The 21,893-nt window shown below is 39.2% G+C and overlaps 1 protein-coding gene across 4 annotated transcripts in view; it reads left to right on the plus strand.

The window, feature by feature from the left end:
• Window positions 1-21,893, plus strand: part of ptprfa (protein tyrosine phosphatase receptor type Fa) — a 244,962-nt gene that overhangs the window by 92,884 nt on the left and 130,185 nt on the right. For all 4 annotated transcript variants that reach the window (XM_053499332.1, XM_053499336.1, XM_053499333.1 and 1 more), the window contains exon 2: window positions 7,079-7,240. In XM_053499332.1, coding sequence (XP_053355307.1) covers window positions 7,141-7,240 — 100 coding nt within the window. In that variant the 5' untranslated portion in view covers window positions 7,079-7,140. The remainder of the gene's footprint in view (window positions 1-7,078; window positions 7,241-21,893) is intronic.

Here is a 21,893-nt window from a genome sequence, read left to right on the forward strand (position 1 = left end):
GTGTCTATAATATGCAGGAACCTCCTTTGAGCAGTTAATGTTGAGATGTATCTCCTACTCTCGATCTGTAAAGCCTTCATAACGGCTCTGATCTGAGCTGCTGGTTGTTAATTGATCATTTTTGGGGCTGGTAACTCTAAATGAAGTTCTTCTCTGCAGCAGGAGTCTTGCTCTGGTCTTGCTTTGCTGGGAAGGTCTTCATTAAAGCCAGTTTCATCATGGTGCTTGATGGGTTTTGCAAATGCGCTTGACAATATTGTTCTTGCAAAGGCTGACCTCCATGTCTTAAACTTACTGTTGTTGTTGTTGTTACATAATTACTTAATTTTGTAGGTGTTGTTTCTTAGTTCCCACTATTCCCCGGTATTGTTGTAGAACGCAACAAACTGGAATAAGTGCATGAGTATAGCAGGGGATTATATACATTAGGGAAATAAAGGTAGTTTATATCTCCTTAACTGCTTATTAGTTATTTTGCACATACAAAAGTTCTGATTTGACTAGAACCTTATACTGTAGTTAACCTTAACTGAAACTAAATTTCTCCGACGATCTTTTATATTTAATGAATATACTCCCTGGTTGGCTTTTGCCGCGTTTGACAGAAACTGTACTTTGCAGCTAATCTGAAATCTGAAATCATTCACTCGGTTTTAGCTATATTTGTTTTGGACTGCAGGACAAAATTGAAGTTAAATTTAAACATCAAACATGTCTTCAAAAGGTATTTTTGGTCATACTGATTCTTTACATGTGAGAAGAGATGTTAGGTTGTGCAATGAGAGAATTCCACTGTAGCAAGACAAATAGGCAAGTACTGTACAGTAAAGATTTTATTCCAATCTCATTAATAGTTTTCCATTTCCCAGTGTTTACCTCCATTATCCCTGAAACTCAATTCACAGGCCTGCTTTTTATCGCTGCTTTGCTGTTGTTTTAGATCTCCCTCATTACTTTGTATCAGAAGATGCAGATTGATATCAAATTAATACAGTAATTCAACCTCACTTCCTTGTATATTAATCTCCTTGACCATAATTGCATGTAAACCATTTCCCCCTGGTATCGGAGTGCCGCTAAGTCTTTATTTAATTATTTAATTGGTGTGAGCAGTAAGACGATATGTAAGCGTGTCACAAATTAGTAAAATGATTTGTTCACTCATTTGGAGTCGCCAATAAGCCTGTTAGGCCAACATTTACAGCACACGGGAACGGAATGGAGGCAGCTGCCAGGCGGAGAGTGGAGGAGATTGATGTGGTTTGTGTGTGTGTGTGTGTGTGTGTTATTCCATGTAGCTTGGACCCATCACCTATTTTTCCTGCCCTTTTTAGTGCAATTGCACCATTAATTTTTTCCGTTGACACGTTATTTCATTATAACAGCCCGCTCCAGCTTACTCTCCCTCCCTTTCTCGTTTCTCTCACCCTCTGTTTATCCTTCTCCATCTCCTCCTTAGTCTTTCTTTCTCTCCCTTGCTAGTTTCCACCTTTCCCTATGGAGACATGATCCTGATTAAAAACACAATGCATCCTGTAGCCAGAAGCGCTGCGCGCAGAAGACGAGCTCTGTAATGTACCATATAGTGCAGTGAAGAGAAGTATCTGTTACTCAGGATCAGATCAAGGTCACGCTTGACTGCTTGTCCTCCATGTTGTTGATGGTGTGTGTTAACGCGACCTGCGTAGTTCTGATGGGTTTATGAGGTGTACAGAACTGGCTGGTACAACAGATGAGGTTGTATAAAAGGTCTGTAGATCTTGTAAAGATTATGTGTTGGTGCATTATCAGAGATGAGTATGTTTAACTGTGTGTGTTCCACGCCCCGTGTGAAAACCACCACACACTGTTTTTTTTTTTTTTTTCTCAGCATAAAGACCAGTGAAAGAGTGCAGTTGACAAAATGGAATGAATGTAAGGGTAAGGGTAGTGAACATTGCAGCACAGTTACACAAAGTTTGATTTAGTCAAAATACTGGTTAACCCAGCTTGCTAATTGTATCTTGGGATCGGTTTCGTCTATGTGCATGGAGTTTGCATGTTTTCCACATTCCTCTGGGTACTCTGGTTTCCTCCCACAGTCCATGAACATGCAGATTATACTAGTCGATGTCCCCAAATTGCCCATAGTGTGTGAATGTGTAGCATGTGATGTTGTGTATGTGTGTGTTGTCTGCGATGGCTTGATGTACCCCGCCTCGTGCCCTAAATCTCCTGGGAAAGGCTCCAGGCTGTCCGTAACCCTGTATACAGAATAAAGTGGTAAAGATGATGGGTGAGAGTGGGAGAGTGAGACCAGACAAATGTCCTCTCATGGCCTCATGGTCATATATCCCTAACATTTTAGAATTCTGGTCTCCAAAAAGATATGAAAACATATCTCCCCTCCCACCTACACACATATTCATGCCACAGGCATCGATCTCTCACTCAATAGCACAACACTTAAAAGGCAAAAAATCCAGCAGGATTGTGTACCTGGAGGGGGATTTTGTAAGTGGAGGAAAGTGATGCACCTGGCTGCTACTCATGAGCTCTATTAGTCTCCAACATGGTGTGAGTGAGAGAGAGAGAGAGAGACAGGAAGAGAATGCTTCATTTTAAAATAAATAGGATTGTAGGCGTGGCCGGCACCATTAATTAACTTCTCCCTCGAACTGACTCATCCTACGTCTCTTTTCTCTGGGTCAAATGGATAGAAGGAGGGATTAAGAGAAAGAAGGAAAGCACCCCGAGAAAAGGGTGTCTCTTTATGGATGAGACGCTCAGCACTCGACGACTTCTCTTCCCATCTGTGAAGAGAAGATATCAGCTTGAGCTCAACCCTTGAGCCATAATCGCTGCACTGAGACCGAGACAGTGCTGATGAGGAAATAATATTTCATCCTAATTTGTTTACTTTATTAAAAAGAAAACACCAGGTATTGTTGGGCTTCAATCCAGAACACTTCACCTTTCTCATGTCGATGTGAAAACAGCACGGCGCTTCCTGATGAAGAGCTTCATAATTACAAAGTGGTTTTTTTTTCATTAAAAATCATCTTTTTTTAATTCAATCAACGACAACAATAGATAGACAGCTAACCCTGGTTGCTTATTAAACCGTAATGTTTCTTTGAAAATCTCATCACAATTAGGCATTTAGTTTACATAATCTTTGTATAAGATTCAATTCTGCTTCGACTCTAAACCCTGTGTTGAAGAAATAAATGCTAATAAAAAAGGAGCAAAAAAAAAAAAGTTAAATGCATTGAGTGTGCATTGAAAAAAAGCGTGCGCCGCACCTATTAACCCAACGTTTCGTACAATGCTCTTGAGTGCTGTGAGTTACACACCATTTTCCAGGAAATTTTGGAGTAGTGGCTTCATCGTCTCTCACTCTTCAGCCTTTGCTTTCATTTGAAGTAAATGTCTCATTCAATTTGCCTGCAGCCAAGCACGATGGTAATTCCTGGTATGGATGCATTAACCTCTATTTTGTGGGATTTAAATGAAGTGGCTGGAGCGATAACAGAAGAAGAATAATATTGACAGGATTAAATAAGCTCTTCACTGCCCGCCCTTCGGCTCCTGTTTTATTTCATTTACTTAATTGAATATTGAACATAGCTGGCTTTTGAAGTGCTGAATATTAAATATACAGTTTATATTAACCAACAATCGGTACAATCATGCATCGTGTTAGAACTGCACTCTTTATTAGCATTTAACAAGTATGACTTTAATCGAGTGTTAGTTTTCTCTTCATTTCGTCCTGAAGCACAGCAGACGCGGAGACTAAAATTATAAAACGATTTTTTTTCTGCTTTTTAACAAATGTGAAAGGTCTAACTGAGCTTTCCCAAAGCAGATGTCACTCCATAATCCAAAAGCACTAATTCCTTAGAGTGCGGATTTTAATCAGAGAATCATACGAACTCGAGAGTAAACTTCTGACGTTTGACACTATTATACCATCATAAAGGAATCTGCATAATCCAACAAGCTCTGGTTGCATTCTTTCTAACACCAACTGTAGCTCATTCACACATGAGCAGCTCCAGACGGTCTGATCTCCTTTTAATAATTTATTTCTTCCCTTGCAATTTGCAAAGCAACGCCGTAATAACGACGCTGTGGTGCTGAAACCCGTTCTTGTCATTCAACAGTAAGGAAAGCCGAACTTTTCGAGGTTGACTAATTGCCTATTAGGGCTAACACAGGCAGGAATAAGGTCTTCGGCATTATTCTAGCAGTTGCTCTTGGTGAGACAGTGTGAGACTCCTTGCCATCTGTGTTGAGATGTTAGCAGAGATTTGCAGCCATGTTGTACATGCTCTCTCACACTTGCAGTCTCTTGCCTCTGCTCATTTATGCTCTCAACAGATGCTGTGAGCTCTCCAGGGCCTCACCCACTACGGTGTAAAAGAGCATGGTGTGTTATTTATGCGTACTGTGTTTACACGGTCAAGTCTCACGAGACCACACACAAGCCAAAGTTCTGATTAAACATAGAGCATTGTGGGAAAAGGATGGTGTTAGTGCTATGTTATTCTTATGTCTTAAGATCTTAGGAATTAGAAAATGCGATTCCAATATTAAATACTCATAACACAGTTACTGTCGAACCATTCTGTTACCAGTTACGATTGTATCGGGATTTACAGGTGTCTTTATAGGTGTCTTTATTTTTATAAATGCATTTCTTAGTCACGGTGGCTCTCTAATATGCCTTTCAAACATTTATAAAAGTCTTTTCCAGTTCTTAGACTTATGGTATTGTCGCTCACAAAGACACGCATTGCTTCATCAGATATCTCTAAAACACTGTCTTTGAGAAGATGAGTGTCTTTACTGTATGCTCGCTGGGAAATGAGGCTGAGGAATAGGAAGAAGATTGGTGGCTTATATTAGTGGCTATAGCACTGCACCTCCAGGGCCTGGGTTTGATGTGTATGGAGTTTCCATGTTCTTCCCGTGCTTGGTTGGTTTCCTCCAGTTTCTCCGGTTTTCTCCCACAGTCAATGCAGATCATGCAGGTTAGGCTAATTTCCATTCCCAAATTGCCCGTAGTGTGTAAACGTGCGCGTGAATGTTGACTGTAGATCCCTCCACAGTTGTACAAATAGGAATAAATAAAATGGTCACCATTGGCCTCTACAGTCCCTGGTTGGACTACAGAGGTTCCAAGATGAATGGATGGAAATTAAATGAAAGATTGGGCATTTGAGTAATATTCTGACCAGATACAATCACTGAATCATTACAATTTCAGTGTTTAAAATGTATAACCCATCAATCTCATCTAAACCCAAGTCTTGTGATCCTGTGTCAGATTTGTGGATGAGATTTTTATTCATTTAATATTTTGATTGCAACCAGTATCTAAAAATTAGGAAAAAGACATGGAGCCTTTATGTACTTGATAACTTCATGCACTTGACTCGCTTCTGTTATCTACAATGAGGCAATATGATGTCACCTTATAATGTACACATTAAGTGTTGTTAGAAACAAATGTCGAGACTGAATTCAATAAAATTAATTTAAAGAAATAGCTTTAAAATGTCTTAGACATGTACACAAACTGCGTCTGGTGTGGATGAAGTAATTTTGGACTTACATCAAGTGTAAGAGTACAGTGCATTGATGTGCAGTACATCAAGAGTACATTGAGTCAAACCAGGTAACACATTCAGCGAGGGAGTATTATGCATGTCCTTTTTGGCAGTTGAAAAAAGGAGAAAGACCTGATGTAAGAGTGAGGTTCCATTCTAACACTCTAATGTCTCTAATGTCCCCACCGTGGTATGATGGTGTGAAATTGAAAGCAGAGCTACAAATAAAGTAAAATGAAAAATGTTAATAAAACATGCTATTATAACTTCAATCGCACTTTAAGGAATGTTTCTCTGCAAGCGAATCCCTCATACAATCATTTTATAATAATCTTCAAAGGCTGCTGTATACAGACTGAAAAGAGTTTCTATTCCTTCAGATCGAATGACCGATGATTATGATAACGAGCGTGTGGACCATTGCAGTATATCATCACATGACTTGTGAATAAAAGTAATAAAAAAATCGAGCTGAAATTGCCACTATAGGGCACATGGCCCATGCAGCAGTGATACGGAAGGATCGAGAGCAGTGTTCTCTTTCCATTCAGTCTGATTTTAGACTCTGCTAATACTTCAAATAACTCAGAATCAGTACAGATGCGTTGTAAATATTATACAGATCCATCACTGTGCCACAAGCTGCTGCTAATCTTCATTGGCTTTTGTCTGAGTTATTGTGTAAAGCGGCATCTGTCTGCTCCTAAATGGCTAATTCAATAAAAGGTTAGAGTTTTGCACTTATCTTGATTACCTCTCTTGGTTAACAGGCATGCGAGACATTGTAATCATTCACAGTGCCCGAGACAAAGCGGCAGGGGTCAAGCAGAGGTCATAACCTTCAGAAAACACCCAATTAGTACAAGGAGGTCCCTAAAGACAATGCCAGCGGTGTTAGAAACACCCACGAGAGTCACCGCAGAGCCAAATGACTAAGCTAATGCGTAAACCTAAAGCACTTCATTTAATTAGCACGGTGACATCATTCAGTCCAAGGTTTGTCATTTGCGTGAGCTTGAGTGATGTCATATGGTGTTTAACAGGCCAGTAAATAGGAATAGCAAATTGAAGTATTCAGGATTGTCAATGAGCAGGATTTCGAAAATGTTTTGAAAGGCTACCGTGCAAAAGCAATATGGTTGCCATATGGTTGAAAGGTATGGATTAGTAAAAATACCATTTAAGTTTGCTCAGATATTTATTATTTTATATTTTAACAGCTTGCACAAGGATTACTAAGACATAAACTTTTATTTATTTATTTATTAGTTTGTTTGTTCACTGATGAGGGGGAAGGAGTTTCCAGTGTCAGTGCTTTGTTACACTCAGAGGTAAAGCTGAAATGTTTAGTTATGTTAGGAGAGACTGGGGAAGGAGCATCTGTTTAGCCGTTATTATGTACTGTATGTCAAAACTGGAAACTGTATCACGATCGTTTAATGTGTGTATCACTGATGGGTGTTTATGCCTCCAACTCGCAGGTGTGCATCGATGCTGGGGTGAGCCGCTAGGAGCCGAGGTGTGTGGAGTGTGAGCTCAGGTCATGGTGCCACATCACACACGGTCGTCTCCTTTCCACAGCGCGGCCGGCCTCCTGCTGCTGCTGCTGCTGCTCGGACTCGCTGCACATATACAGGGAGACAGTAAGTATCTTAAACTGCCAGTCACACACACACAAACACACACAGACACACAGTTCAAACAAGGAGGGCTTTCCCACATTCCAAAACTGTTTGTCCGAGCATGTTGAATTATCCCAAATTGAAATTCCTGACGGTTCTTGGTTAACTCTGACATCCTGTGGAATGTACTCACGAATCACTTACCATGTACTTTTGACCCCACCACAAATTGTGCTAGGCTGATGCACAACCATCACGAAAGGTCTATGAACAACATTTTACTTTTGCTGTGATTTGTTAAGACTTGTCTACAACTGCTACAGTTTTTCGCGATCTGCCTATGATTTGTCAAGACTCACTACTTTACATGTTTTCGGTTATGGACTAAATAAAATGTTAGGTAACAAAGGAGGCTCCAAATTACTAGGCTTAAATTGAATGAGATCTGTACTTTATCCTTCAACACGTACGGCGATTACGCGATTACGGCGTAAGGTTTCAATCGGGAGAGATTCATACACACACAGACACACATTTGATGGAGTGTCTAAATGTTTTCTGGAATGTTCTCTTATACACAGGACAAAGAGGTATATACATCATAAACCATTTCCTGACTGAAAACGAAGAACATACGTGTCACATCTATGTGATACTACACAAAGAGCATGAGCGACCCCATACACGTTATATTGAAATCCAGGGCCATGAATCATAGGAAGTACTGCCATATAAGGAATGAGGAAGGACTCAGGAACAATGAGAGAGGGAAGCATGGGAAATTGAACACGATCTTGGGAACATTTCAGAAAAAAACGAACAAAGTCAAGCCATTTCCAGAGATTTTCATTCATGCTCCATCACCTCTCCTGTTAACAATGACTTGGATTCTACTGTTTTTGATTCCTCCTAATGAATTTAAATATTTCATGTCATCAATCTCAGGATACCTAGTACAAAATTAGCACTTACTGAACGGTCAGGGCGGCACGGTGGCGAAGTAGTTAGCACTTTCGCCTTGCAGCACCAGGGTTACATGCTTGGTGGGTTTCCACCGGTGCTCCAATTTCCTCCCACAGTCCAAAGACATTCAGATTAGGATAATTGGCTGTACTGTGGGAATGAGCGGGTGAGTGTGTATGTGTGTGTGTGCCTTGCGATGAATTGGCACCCCATCCAGGGTATCCGCCATCTTATTCTCTAAGTATCCTGGGATAGGCTCTAGGCCCCGTGACCCTGTATAGAGGATGAAGTGGAGTGAGTGAACAGTCACGCCCCAAACATCAAAAAACTTATCCTAAATTGTAAAGTGCACTACATTGTCGCTGGAAATAAAATGTTCTTCCACCGTACTTACCATACAATTTGTCAATGAAATGCAGTTAGAAAGCACCTTATTGGTTAAGAATTGCTCCACGTCGCCACATGTTCAGTACAGGGGAAAGTGCTGTTCATATCGCTTTGAAGCAGGACAGTAGCGATTCTTAGCAGGTCCTGGGCAATGCTTGACTCAGCGTGAGTCGAAATTGTGACAGTTCAGGAAGGTTTGTAGTCAAACAGTGGCAAATTGTAGAAATTTGGCATTTTTTTCCACGAACCACCTACCACTACGATCCACCCACAAATATTATCATGCAAGTTGCACCCTGGTACAATGGCTTTTTTAAACTGGTGATGGAATTTGGAAAGTTCACGTATGCTTGAAAATGTTTTTACTGGCTGTGTTTTTTTTTTCCCTGATGAAGGTCTTTTGATTTTTTACGATCTCCAGATCGCATCGCTTCAGGATCGAATTCAGGAATGTGGGAAAACCCTCTAACAGACACACAAGCATAGAAGCACAGACAGTCTCCTATGTACAAGCAGGCTCGTCTTGTTGAGTGTGTCTCCATGGAGAGAGCATTAGTGTGTGTGTTAGTGTGCTAAAGAATGACAATCTCCTGCTGCTGGCAAAACAAACTCAAATAACAGCCCTTGTGTTTAAGCTGTGTGTTCTCTCTCAGCGACACTGAAGAAACCCATTTACCACACACACACCCATAGACACACACACATATGAAAATGTGTTCAGCAATCAATGTGAACATGAGTGTGCACAGCTTACATGTTTACACACAGCATAATAACGTGATAATCATCTGACTGCCAGAATAAGCACCTTTACTGTATATACACACATAAACCCACTCAGGTCAAGCTGCATAGCCTTTCTCAGTTAAAGCGGTGTGTAATCATTTCAATAATGCTGCACATGGAGGAACCTGAGCCTGGCTATTTTCACAAAATTGTGTATTTTCTGCATGTTTAAGCAGCTAAGAAACATAATGGCATAACCATAAACATAATGTACAGTATATATATATTGCATGTAATAATATGATACATGGTAAGAGGTGATGGAACATATAGCAGTATGGAAATGTGAAGTACATGACATCTTAGCAAGTAAAACTATCTCAAATCTTGCCTAGAAAGGCTAGCTTTTGTAGACTTCACGTCAGCAATTAGAGTGTTAGCACTGTCTCCTGGCTTGAGACTTGCTTAAATCTGTGTTCCCCCCATGCTTTTCGGGTTTCCTCCTGCTCATTCAGTTTCCTCCTACGTTCCAAAGACATACACTGTTGGCTGATTCATGTTTTCAGATTGGTGAGTGATTGCGTGTGTGAGAGTGTGTATAATTGTACTCCGCAATGAGATCACATCCAGTCTAGCCCGCCTTGTGCACTAAGTTCCCTGGGATAGGCTCCAGAACCCCTGCAACCCTACCCAAGATATCAGCAGTATAGATGAAGGATGATGTAATGAGTACAGTAGTTGTCTTTACTTGAGTGCATTTCAATTTTTGGGGTGGTAGATTTGTAAAGGTTTTGTTGAAGTTTGGTACAAATTATGTAAATAATTAGTATTATGCACAATGACGTATTTGTATTTAATGAACGCTTTTATACCAAATGTCCACTCTGGACAGTCAGTTAATTTTTAATATTTTACAAAAAAAAAATGTAAATCACCTCCAAATCCTGTGAGCATTATTATAAATTAATATTATGTCTGTAGCTTTTAAAACTGTTTGTCGTGCTCAGTCTCACACGTCTTTAATATGAACAGATTATTTTTTTACATTCAGAAATCAATTACATGTAAAAAAGAATACAGTTTATATTAGACGTTTTCTTAATGTAATCTCGACCTAAATGTTATAGAAATTGTGTACATTTAGAGATTTAAATTTATCTAACATTATAATTTCAAGCATACTTACTGTATTTACCCCATGGAAAATCAATTGTACAATTGACACATACAATTGTGTTTGTGAAATATGTTATAAAATATATAGATTTTTACATTACGTTTGATTTCTTCCTGTACTGTTTGCAGTAAAAAAAAAAAAAATCCTTTCGCTAAACAGCACTTAGACGAATGAAAATGAAAATATCAAAAGCAACATCATTAGCACACATTAGGAATTTTATATGCTAACCCTTTTTTTCCCCTCAACAACTGTTTTTTCCAAAGAACTTTGCATAAATGTGAGCTAGTAATTCTGCTTAAGCTCTCATTTTCATGTTCAGGCCAATGCATTCTGCCTCATTTTATGGTGATCTAAAGCTGCTAAATTGCAAAGAGTCTCAAATTAGAATGCTAATGAAATCTGTGACATTATTACGCGAAGCAGAAGCTAGTCATTTAGGATGCTAGCCTTTGGGAAAGAAAAAGCTAAAGATGCATTCCACAGCTCATCCTTAGAGCAGCTCGAGTAATAAAAACATCAACTGATAGTTTTGCGTCAGGTCATTGTAACTATAATAAAGACCATGGCAGCTTGTGTTGTGTTATCGCGTCCCTGACCTGTGAACATTGGAACACGTCTGAATCAGCATGCACACGTCAACACAGCAGCTTTTATAGCGCCTTACATTGTTATATATTAATAATTCATCAAAAAGTCCACAGTGTCTGGTGAAATAATGTGGGATCATAGCGAAGGACTTCTCTCTCCCTCTTTCTTTCTCTCTCTCTCTCAGCATACACAATAATAGCAGAAATACATCAAGACTGTTAACAAAAATATTATTAAAATAGTGATAATGGTTCCTGTGATCACTAGTAACTATAACTACTACTACAGTACTAGCAGTACGATTATTACTACTCGTCCATCTCCATCCATCTAGGAAGCTCTGTAGTCCAACTAGGGCCCGAGGAGGCCAATGATGATCGTTGTATCTATTCCCATTCTTATGACACTGGTCAATATTCACACACTATGGGCAATTTAGGGACATCAATTAGCCTAATCTGCATGTCTTTCTACTGTGGGAGGGAACCGAAGTACTCGGAGGAAACCCACCAAGCACTGGGAGAACATACAAACTCCATGCACACAGACCCTGAGACAGGAATGGAACCCCTACCCTGCAGGTGGAGGGCAACAGTGCTAACCTCTAAGCCACCGTACCACCTACTACTAAAAGGAACAAGACGAAAAAGAAGAAGAAGCAGATTTTCAGATGCTTTACATAAAATGATGGGAGAAATGCACTACATAGAAAAGCATAAATAATGAAATCTCATAATTCTACGGCAAGAGACGAAACAAACAAACCAGACGAAATCCTGAAATACGAGTATAAGCCCATATTTGTTACCATGTTTAGATGTGTAGTAGCTGAAAAATCAGACAGTAAACCCCAAGTCTGTTTTGGATGAGGGATGAATGATGAACATCTGAGTCCAACCTGGCCTTTGTAAAAGCCTTGTACTCCAGGGAACCACACACACATATATATGAATGTGTAATGTATCTCTCTTGGGTTTCTGATTCCATCAGTACCAATATGGTCTAGGCAAAGATTAATTCCTTACAGCAGACTTAAATGGATAAAGGAGCTAACTGTGTCAGTATAAATACATTAGTGCACTCCTAACCCCTTAATGTGTGTGTGTGTGTGTGTGTGTGTGACATTATTTGGTTTCCTGAGGATCTAATAAAGTCCAGCACATGGGCACATGGTGAGGTATGAGGTGTTTGAGACAGGGCTGATCTAAAGTGTCTCAGTGCATCAAAGCGCAGTTTATAGGGATGGAAATGGATTGTCTTAATGAAATGCAGTGCACCGAAACACAACCCTCTCCCTCCCTAACACACACACACGCGTGCACACACACACATCCAGCCAGCTTATAAGCCTGCACGTACCATGTTAGCGGTGTCTGGATTTGTCAGGGTGTGTGTGTGTGTGTGTGTACGTGTGTGTGGGTGTGAGATCCTCTGCAATCTAATTAGCAGATCACATTCTTGCATTTGGTGGTGCATTTGCATTTCACAAGCTTTCAGAGAAAGGAACCAATCTAATTTAAGGAGTGAGAGCTTAAATGATTTAAGTGCAGGTAGACGATTAGATGATTGTCTTAAAGTATAAAAACACACAAATGAGCAGAGCAAAAACATCATGCATTGGTAAAGTAATAATCACTGCTTTTTTCAAAAGATGTAAAAAGCATTACAACCCGTCAGAAGGCTTGTTGTGGTTCTATCAGTGCAAATGTGTGTATTATTTAGCAAAGCACTTTAAATCGACATCCAACAGTTTTGTGAAAATTGATCAATTAGGCTGCAATTGTGTTTGTGGCACTGTACATATGCAACTCAGTGCCTATAATATGTTGGTTAATGTTTCATACAGTATACTGTATATTGCAAACTCTGCAAACATTTTGCAAAAATGCTTTGAAAGTAGTGGCAGCAAATTAGATTCGAGGCGAAAAAAGGTGTTGAGTTTTATTAGACATATAAAACCTTTTCAATCAGGAACTTTAAAAATATAAGGGTTGTTCAAGCCAAACAAGGACTCGGAATGCCTGATCCTTGAAAATCAACAGATAATTGTCACCAATTTGCAGAAGAGACGCATCTGTCTGTGGAATCTGTACACACAATCATTCACGAGCACCACTTGCACATTACTGTAACAGCCACATCAGCCTTATAGTCCTGACCTCGCTCCAAGCAATCTTCACAAGTTTGGTCCATTATTGGAGTTCCTGGAAGGCCAGCGTTTTAGATGTGAAGCAGGCAGTCAGAGCATGGCTCCAGCATACTGAGAAAACATTCTATGTTCTAGATAATCATAACCGTGTTCCGTTATACTGCACCATTGAAAGTCCCGGTTTGACTTGAACACCTCATGTTATACCAGAAGTTCAGTTAGCAGCATCACTGGCTTCACCCCCTATCAGTTTTTCAGTAATTAATGACAGCAGCTTATTAAAGTCGTCCACGAGTGCTGGGGAAACTGCAGCATGAATCAAGAGACTGTGAATTTTCTTTTTCTTGGCTTTAGCGTTCTCCAAAAAGTCTATTCAAACTCATTTAATTCAGCATTCACAGCAGCAGATTAATTTACCCAGCTGGAGGCTTTGTTTTACAGAAAGAAATTATGTCATTGACTTTTTTCTTCTTCTTTTTTTTTTTTTTTTGATGTACTGCATTTTGCTATGAAATGCAAATGTTCATTTTCGAGTTTTGCCAAAAATATTTAGACTCAAAGCTTCTAAAAGAGTCACTTATAAAGAATTTAGTTCTTAAAGTTTGGTTATAGATGATTTGTGTGTATAATAGGAAAGATAATAAATAATAAATCTAAAAAGATTGAGTGCAATTCCAAAAATAGTGTTTATCATGTTTGCATTAAACCCCATATACAATCAATAGATAGAATTACAAAATAATGTACTAATTGATTTTACAGTATATGTACGTCTTCGTGTTGTTGTTGTATTAAAATCTACTGTATATTTGTGTATTATTTATAGTTATTTTTTCTCGTTCATGATCATATGCCTTGTAACTACGTTATTAGATAATATTTAGTGTTATTTCCATTTTATTCCACCTATTCGTGACATTATATTTTGTCATTATAGCTTTATTGTCAGTGCCAGGTATTATTCATTGTTACTGTGGCAGCTCATTTAAAACAGCAACAACACTAGAGCACATTTAAAATAAAAATAGATAGCGATGACAAAAGGGCGAGAAAAATAGAAAGAGGGACGTAAAGAAGGAGAGGGAGAGGACAATGCGACAGAGGGAGGAAGAGAATGACAGAAAGGAGGAGGAAAGAATTATTATTATAGTATTATTACATTATTATACAGAGATTATTGTGCTGCATGCAGGGAAGTAAAAACAATCAACAAACAAGATGAAAACCAGAGAAACGTACATATATAGAGCGAAATTCAGGACTCAACCTTGATTTCTCACACTCACGCTCAGAAACACAGAGCTCATTATATTTTTTTGTTCCTCTTTCTACAGATAATCTCCTGACACACACCCACTGTATAAAAACGCCAAGCTGATAATGTGTGAAGCTCTGCCTGAGCTAGCCTAATTTCATTAAAACAAAATCTCTCATAAACAGAATTCATAGGATTTGTGTGCCAGTTACACCTTGTTAAGACATGTGAGCGTCTTATTGTATTCTAACGCTAACACTAAATGGAGATCCTGATGGATTTAGTATTAATATAAATAGTTGATTTGGTATCTGATGTTAAAAAATATATATTCGCCTTGATATAAACCAACATAGCGTGCTTATTTGTTAGTGCATTTCTTCTGCATGTTTAAGCTTCCACACTGGTTCCTTTTATTAAAAAAACACTGCATGGACTTGGAGCGATGGAAGATTGTTGGTAGAAATACACATCTTGATAGTGTGCTCAGACCTTTGGATCTCATGCCATGGCAGAAATCTGATGTGTAAGGAGACAACCTTAGACAGCATATGTAACACCTTCCTGTCAGACGCAATCTGAAGCATCTGATGCCGCAGTTTCTTTAAAGCAAACAGCGCTGACCTTTATCTGGTGGACTTAATAGATTTGCCTTTGTTTTTTGTACTCTGTATGATTGACAGAGCTATGGGAACATTTTCTAAAATCAGGATTAAAAGAATAATATGCAGATCTTGACACATGTTCAACTGTTTGACCTTTGTAAGATGTATTTAACACAGCCAATGTGAATGAGTCCACACCTTCACACCATAGGATGCACCTTCTTCACTGATACTGACAGGCACATAGGATGCACATTGTTTACTGAGACTGGCAGGCACATAGTGTGCACCTTTTTCACTGAGACTAGAGGAATATAGGATGCGACTTCTTTACTTACACTAGCAGGCACGTAGTGTGCACCCTCTTCACTGCGACTGACCAGCACATACTGTACCTTGTGCTGACGGGCATATAGGATGCATACTGTATACTGGGACTAACGGGCACATAAGATGCACACTCTTGACTAAGACTGACATGGGATGCACCCTCTTGACTAAGACTGACATGGGATGCACCCTCTTGACTAAGACTGACATGGGATGCACCCTCTTGACTAAGACTGAGAGGCACATAGGGTGCACCCTCTTCACTTAGACTAACGGGCACATAGTGTGCACCTTATTTACCTAAACTGATGGGCACATAGAATGCCCCTTGTTCACTGGGACTTACAGACACATAGGATGTACCTTCTTCACTGCGCCTGATGGTCACATACTGTTGAATGCATCTTGTTTACTGAGATTGACATGTTTAGAAGACATGTCCCTCTAAACCACACTAAGCCAGCTCTCTTTCACTCCTTTGTCCTTATACATGTGGTAAAAATCAGATCATCCACCAGCTTTGTAGATGTAAACTGCTTATGTGTGTATTAAAAAACACCTAAGGTGCATTGTGTCCCTAATATGCAAAAAAAAATAAAAAATGCTGTAAATGCCTAAACACACAATTTAAGCTTTGTGTATTTGACGGCATGCATCTCACCTCACTGAAAAAAAAAAATCTAGTTGAAAGTGTAGTGAAGAGGTTTGGAAGAGCAGCAGATTAGCTGTTCAATTCAACAGGCTAGATTTCAGGTTAGCTTTTTGTGTGATTCCTAAACAAGGTGAAAATGAGCACCATGAGTGTTTGGAGATGTATCGGCAATGTATATTGTATAGCTACTATAACAAAACCTGTAATAATAAATTACTATCCTAGAACCTGGGTGAAATCACTATGAGGAAACTTTGTGTTTTAATAGTGCGTTATTATAAATGCTTTAGTGGGGCATCGAGCAACCCTAGTCAGACAGCCCAAGCACATCCATCAATTTTGCTGACATCTAACAAACGAATTCCGTACGCCGAACAAGATTTTTGTCACACTGCTGCGCGCATAAGCCGAAGTCAAGCACAAGAAAAATGAATATAGCTTTAATGTACACATTTCCATGAAGAATATTCTGTCGCCGGCAGCATTTTCATTCCAACCATTAAGTAATCAAACATCACGTCAAACGCCTTACCACACTTTCCAGTTGCTTATTCTGACACGAGAGATTTCGTTTAAGAAATACTTTGTTCGTTAACGCGTTGTCTTTATTACTGAACTTTCCTTTCCTCTTTAGAGCCTCTTTAGTGATTTTACAGCAATTTGCACCCCGTGCAGAGAGCACAGTTTGCATCATGAGCTACAGCCTTAGTGAACTGAATGTTAATTTCAGACGCCGGCGTATTTTTTACGGTTTCATCGTCCTGATAATGTATGTACATCTAGCCTCGAGGGTGTGTATGTGCCTGTGTTCAGGTCCCGTCTGCATGCCTAGATTCACACTAATGGCTGCTTTCTCCAGTGAAAAAGAAGCTGCTTTGTTAAAAACTTTTGTCATTTGTCATTGTGAATCGCCTCTGAAATGCAGATCAGATTTCACACACATGCACACACACACGTACACACGCATACAGGCTGCTTTTCTGCTTGGATGCTATTAAAATCTTTTATTTAAAAGCGAATGACAAAAAAAACTGGGAGAAAGAAACAGGGACAAGTGTGTGCATGACAACAAGGCCACTCTAGATGACATGTGTATGTGTGGTTTTATACAGCTGTTTTAACATGTCATGTCATTGCTATAGAGCGTGCCATGGTGTCAGACTTGATTAGAATGCAACCTAAAACAGTCATTATCTCTCTCTCTCTCTCTCTTTCACTATCTATCTATCTATCGCTCTCTATCTTTTTCTCACTCACGTACACAGACACTCACACATAAAAGGAAATGGAAAAGAAGAACATATAGAACCATGTCAAACATAGGTATGTTATTTCAGCAGGGTGTTGCAATGCATGTGTGTGTGAAAGAGAGAGAGAAAGGGGACGAAAGAAAGTGTGTGTGTGTATCCCCAAGGTCAGCTTTGTAAGCCAGAATGAGCCGTTAATGGAGCTCCGTGCCACGTCAAGAGTGTTTGATGTTTCTCTGGATTGCCAAAAGAACCTTGATCCAGGCTGCACTCTAAATCTGACGTACACCACAGGATGTTTACCGTAGTCTTTTCTATAAGATCTCTTTTTAAAGAAAACATAGAAACAAATAACCCTTAAACATGCATGGAGAAGAGTGCACATACTAGGCACTGAATCTAGCAATCATAATCAAAGCTCGGGTCAGGACAAAAGAAGAGTTGACAATGGTAATACAATCCCCTGAACATGATCAACATGAAAAGGTCAAACCCAGCAAACAAGTCGTATAAAAAAAAAAAACTAAAGTAGAAAGCACAGAACGGACTAACGCATGATAGGACTTTAAAATGAGTGCAAGACACAACAGGGTATACACAGACAAACTGACCAAGAGCTAACGCAAACAGTGTAACAAACCAATGACAGAATGAAAGGGCAAAGACAGGACCAAAACAGAAATCGAAACCAAAGTACATGTCGGACGTTGTCATGGGAACCGCAGCGCACCAAGGGAATCCATGACAGCCAGAATACGAGTTTCATCAGATCCAGCAGTGTAAGAGGGTAGACCAGTTGATCTTTCTGTCTAGTAAATGTTTAAAGTCTTTACACTCTTTTTATTAGTTATATTGTGAGGATTGGGGCATTGGTGGCTCAGGCCGTTGAGGCTCTGGGTTGTCGATTGGAGGATCAGGAGTTCGAGTCCTGTCACCGCCGGGTTGCCGCGGTCTAGCATGAAAAGGTCAAGCCTTGCACATAATTTTTTTTCCAGCCACTGGAGATGCAGGCTGTATCCAGTGCCAGTGCCAAGCCTCAAGACATGGGTGGGTAAAAACCTGTGTGAATAACTTGCGGAGCAATTCATCCGATGTGGCAATCTCGAGAAAGGAAATATGCCCAGTATGAATAGATATATATCAAGAATCCAATTTTAGGCGAAGTGGAATTTAGTGTTTGATTTATTATTTCTTACATCATCTTGCATTTCTGATTATGCTGTACATAGCACAAATATTGGATCAGGGCTGCTTTTCTGCTTTTTTTACATGGTGTCCCAAAAATCTTCATACTGTACATACAGTTGCCGTCAGAATTTGACAGAGATTAATCATGAACATGAATGTCAAGGCAATATTGGGCTTGCAATTATTTGTTAAAACTGGATAATTTTCTGGGGCAGAATGATTGTACAAATTTGGAGCACAAGGTTTCATTTTATTTTGTGTTTTCTCATATCAGCACAGAATCCAAATTACAGTATATACAGATTCACAAATATATATTCATTTGGTATGTGCAGCCCGCCAGCGTAGGAGACATTTCACAGTTTCAGGGTTTATGAAATGTTCACAGTGGCTCTGTGAAGTGGCCTCCAAGACCTGAGATCTGAACACACTCGATTTTTAAGAAACGCATTTGAACCACAATTGCATGCATAAGACCAGATGTGTAAGAAGTCGTAGTCGATGTGTAGTGTTCATGTAGAGGCTGACTTGTAAGCAAAGTTACATTTACATAAAAAGTGTTAATTGCTCCTTACTACATAAGGAGACTTATGGGACAGACTCTATAATACAGTGTAGTTATGTAGTGTATGCCTAGCTTAGCGCGCATATGCTTGTGTGTGTGAGAAGGTTTGAGCAAACAACATCAGGGCTATACACATGCTTGTGCTGCATGGAACTAAATTACTATATAAAGGGCAGTGGTGGCTCAAATGGTTAAGGCTGTGGGTTAATGCATTACTGATCAGAAGGTTAGGGGTTTGAGCCCTAGCACTGCCAGGTTACCACTGTTGAGCTCTTAAGCAAGACCCTTAACCCTATCTGCTCCAGGGGCGCTGTAAGCTGGCTGACCCTGTGCTCTGAGATATGTGAAAAATAATTTCCCTGTGCTGTAATAAACAATGTAACAAATACTTAATCATAATTATTATTATAGTAGCAGAAGTAGGGCATGATCTGAGAGGAATCAGCGTCAAAATCAGGCGACAGGAATGTTACATCAAGAACAGTAGAACATAACGGAATACTGACATACGATGGACCTCTTGTGATGCATAACTATGATAGAAGATCGTACTTGAACTAACCAAACGGAATATCAACGGCAAAACACATTGCTGATAACCACAGGTTATTTTGAACTCTGAAAATCATGTCTTTTAACTACATTTCTGAATTTAAGTGCCACTCTGTGTCTCTCCAACTTACAGCGTGTTTTTATGGCGACCACTCCCGAGTCATTAATATTCCTATAAAAGCATCAAATGTTCATTGATATTCATTAGATGACTTTTCAGAATAATGGCTGCTGTGTCCTAACTGCTTTTGTAAGAGGAACAAAATTTTCAAATGTGAGAGTTCTCAAGAATATATGTTCAGTTAGCTAATAAATCATCGCTTTGTTGCACCTCAATAGATGCAGATCTCTTTTTTTTTTTTTGTAATCAGGGTTCTGTAACATGTACAAACAAGTACAAGGACTTTGGAGAGCAGCTGGATGATGGCTATGTAGAATTCTGTCATTGGGAACAAATAGAGTTCATTAGCCTCTGTACAGGAGTGAGACATTTACAGAGATTTGTTTCACTTATCATGCTGAGTTAGAGTTGAATTTGCTAGAATGCATTGTATCACATCAATCAGACTTGAATTAGCTCGCACCGTATGATTGCACTGAGGATAAGCAAATAATATGTAAATATGGATTTTGCATGTTTTAGAAGAGAGAGTTTTTTTATTTATGTAAAATTAGAGTGATTTTTTTTTCCCACACAGAACTCACTGATATTTAATATTCTCGAAACATCCAAAGTACAGGAAGTCATTTGGGATTACTGCATCAGCCAACATGAATAACACTTAATGCTTCTTATGAAAGTCATGTTACATGCATTGTTGACTGTTGTAATAAAAATAGAAAAAGCCAGTGTATGCACATCTGGAGAAAGGATTACCCAGGTGCTTGGTTGCGGCGTTTGCCAGTCAGAGGCTGTACATTGTATGTGTTGAGCTTTATTTGATCTAATCCAGGGTTCCATGTTGGTACAGGCAGGAGGGGTTAAAAACAGGCAACATCTTTTATCATAAAGCAAACACGCAGACTTAAGTCAAACCCAGGACATACCAGATATACAACACACCTGGTGAATATGTGCGATTGGATTTAAAAAAAAAATACATCATGGAATTACAGTTACACATAGTAAACTTTGCCAAGCCACTAGACCAACATGAGAGTGTTTATGCTCTGGGTAATAATCCAGTACAAGAGGCTTCAGGTGTGACACATTACACAAAGGTGAGAACATGTTTACACAGTTAGCAGATACTTCTAGCCTAAGCAACCTAAAAGTGTGATACTATACTATCCAGAAATACAGTGCAATCATTCTACAACAAGTAGAAACAGGTGTTTGGAGATTTTTAGTTCATTAAAAAATACTCAAATATGTCATTTACACAATTTTTTAGACCCTTTATGGCACTTAATAATTAGGAAAGGCACACACCTGTCTATATAAGATCTTACAGTAGATTGTGCATGTCAGAGTGAAAATAAAGCCATGAGATTTATTTATTAGAGAGACAGATCTGAGACAGAGTACAGTACACGAACATCCGTGCAGCATTAAAAGCACCCAATAGCTTCCATCAGTCTCAAATGGAAGAAAATTGGAACAACCAACAAGCTGGGACATGTGAAGAATAGATAATTTCATTGTCCACTAACTAAACTTTGTATATGTGACGAATAAAGCCAGAACTCAACTGATGGTTCTGAATACGTATCTAAATGGAATATTTTTATTCTTTATTATTCATATTTTATTTTGTGATTGTGGAGCATTGTGTGTAAAGTGGTGATGGGAAAAGGGATTTGAATCTATTTTAAGATGAGTGCGAAACCAAACAAAATGTGGAAAGCTCAAAAAGGTCTGAAAACTTTCTGGTAGCTTTGCCAGGTTAAAGAGATGTTAACAAGTTGTTAATACTAATATAATGTATAATGAAAACTATTGCGTTACATAGAAAAAGAATACCAAAACAACAGCATGTTAGACCGCACTGTAGTGTATACACATCTACACTAGTTAGCTATACCCTTAAGACTATTGACAGGTGGGGTAAATTATATTGTTAATCTTATTATAATGCAACTGTGAAAGGGGTGGCATATACACCCATCAGCCATAATATTACAACACAAAGTAATGTGTATGATCCCGTAGACTGGACAACGCTGGCCCCTAAGGGCATGACTCCACAAGGGTCATGCCCTTAGGGGCAGTGGTAGCTCAGTGTGTTAAGGCTCTGCGTTACGGATCGGAAGATCTGCGGTTCGAGCCCCAGCTCCGCCAGGTTGC

The sequence above is a fragment of the Clarias gariepinus genome, chromosome 6 (genome assembly GCF_024256425.1).
Source record: "Clarias gariepinus isolate MV-2021 ecotype Netherlands chromosome 6, CGAR_prim_01v2, whole genome shotgun sequence".
In the NCBI taxonomy this organism is placed as follows: domain Eukaryota; kingdom Metazoa; phylum Chordata; class Actinopteri; order Siluriformes; family Clariidae; genus Clarias; species Clarias gariepinus.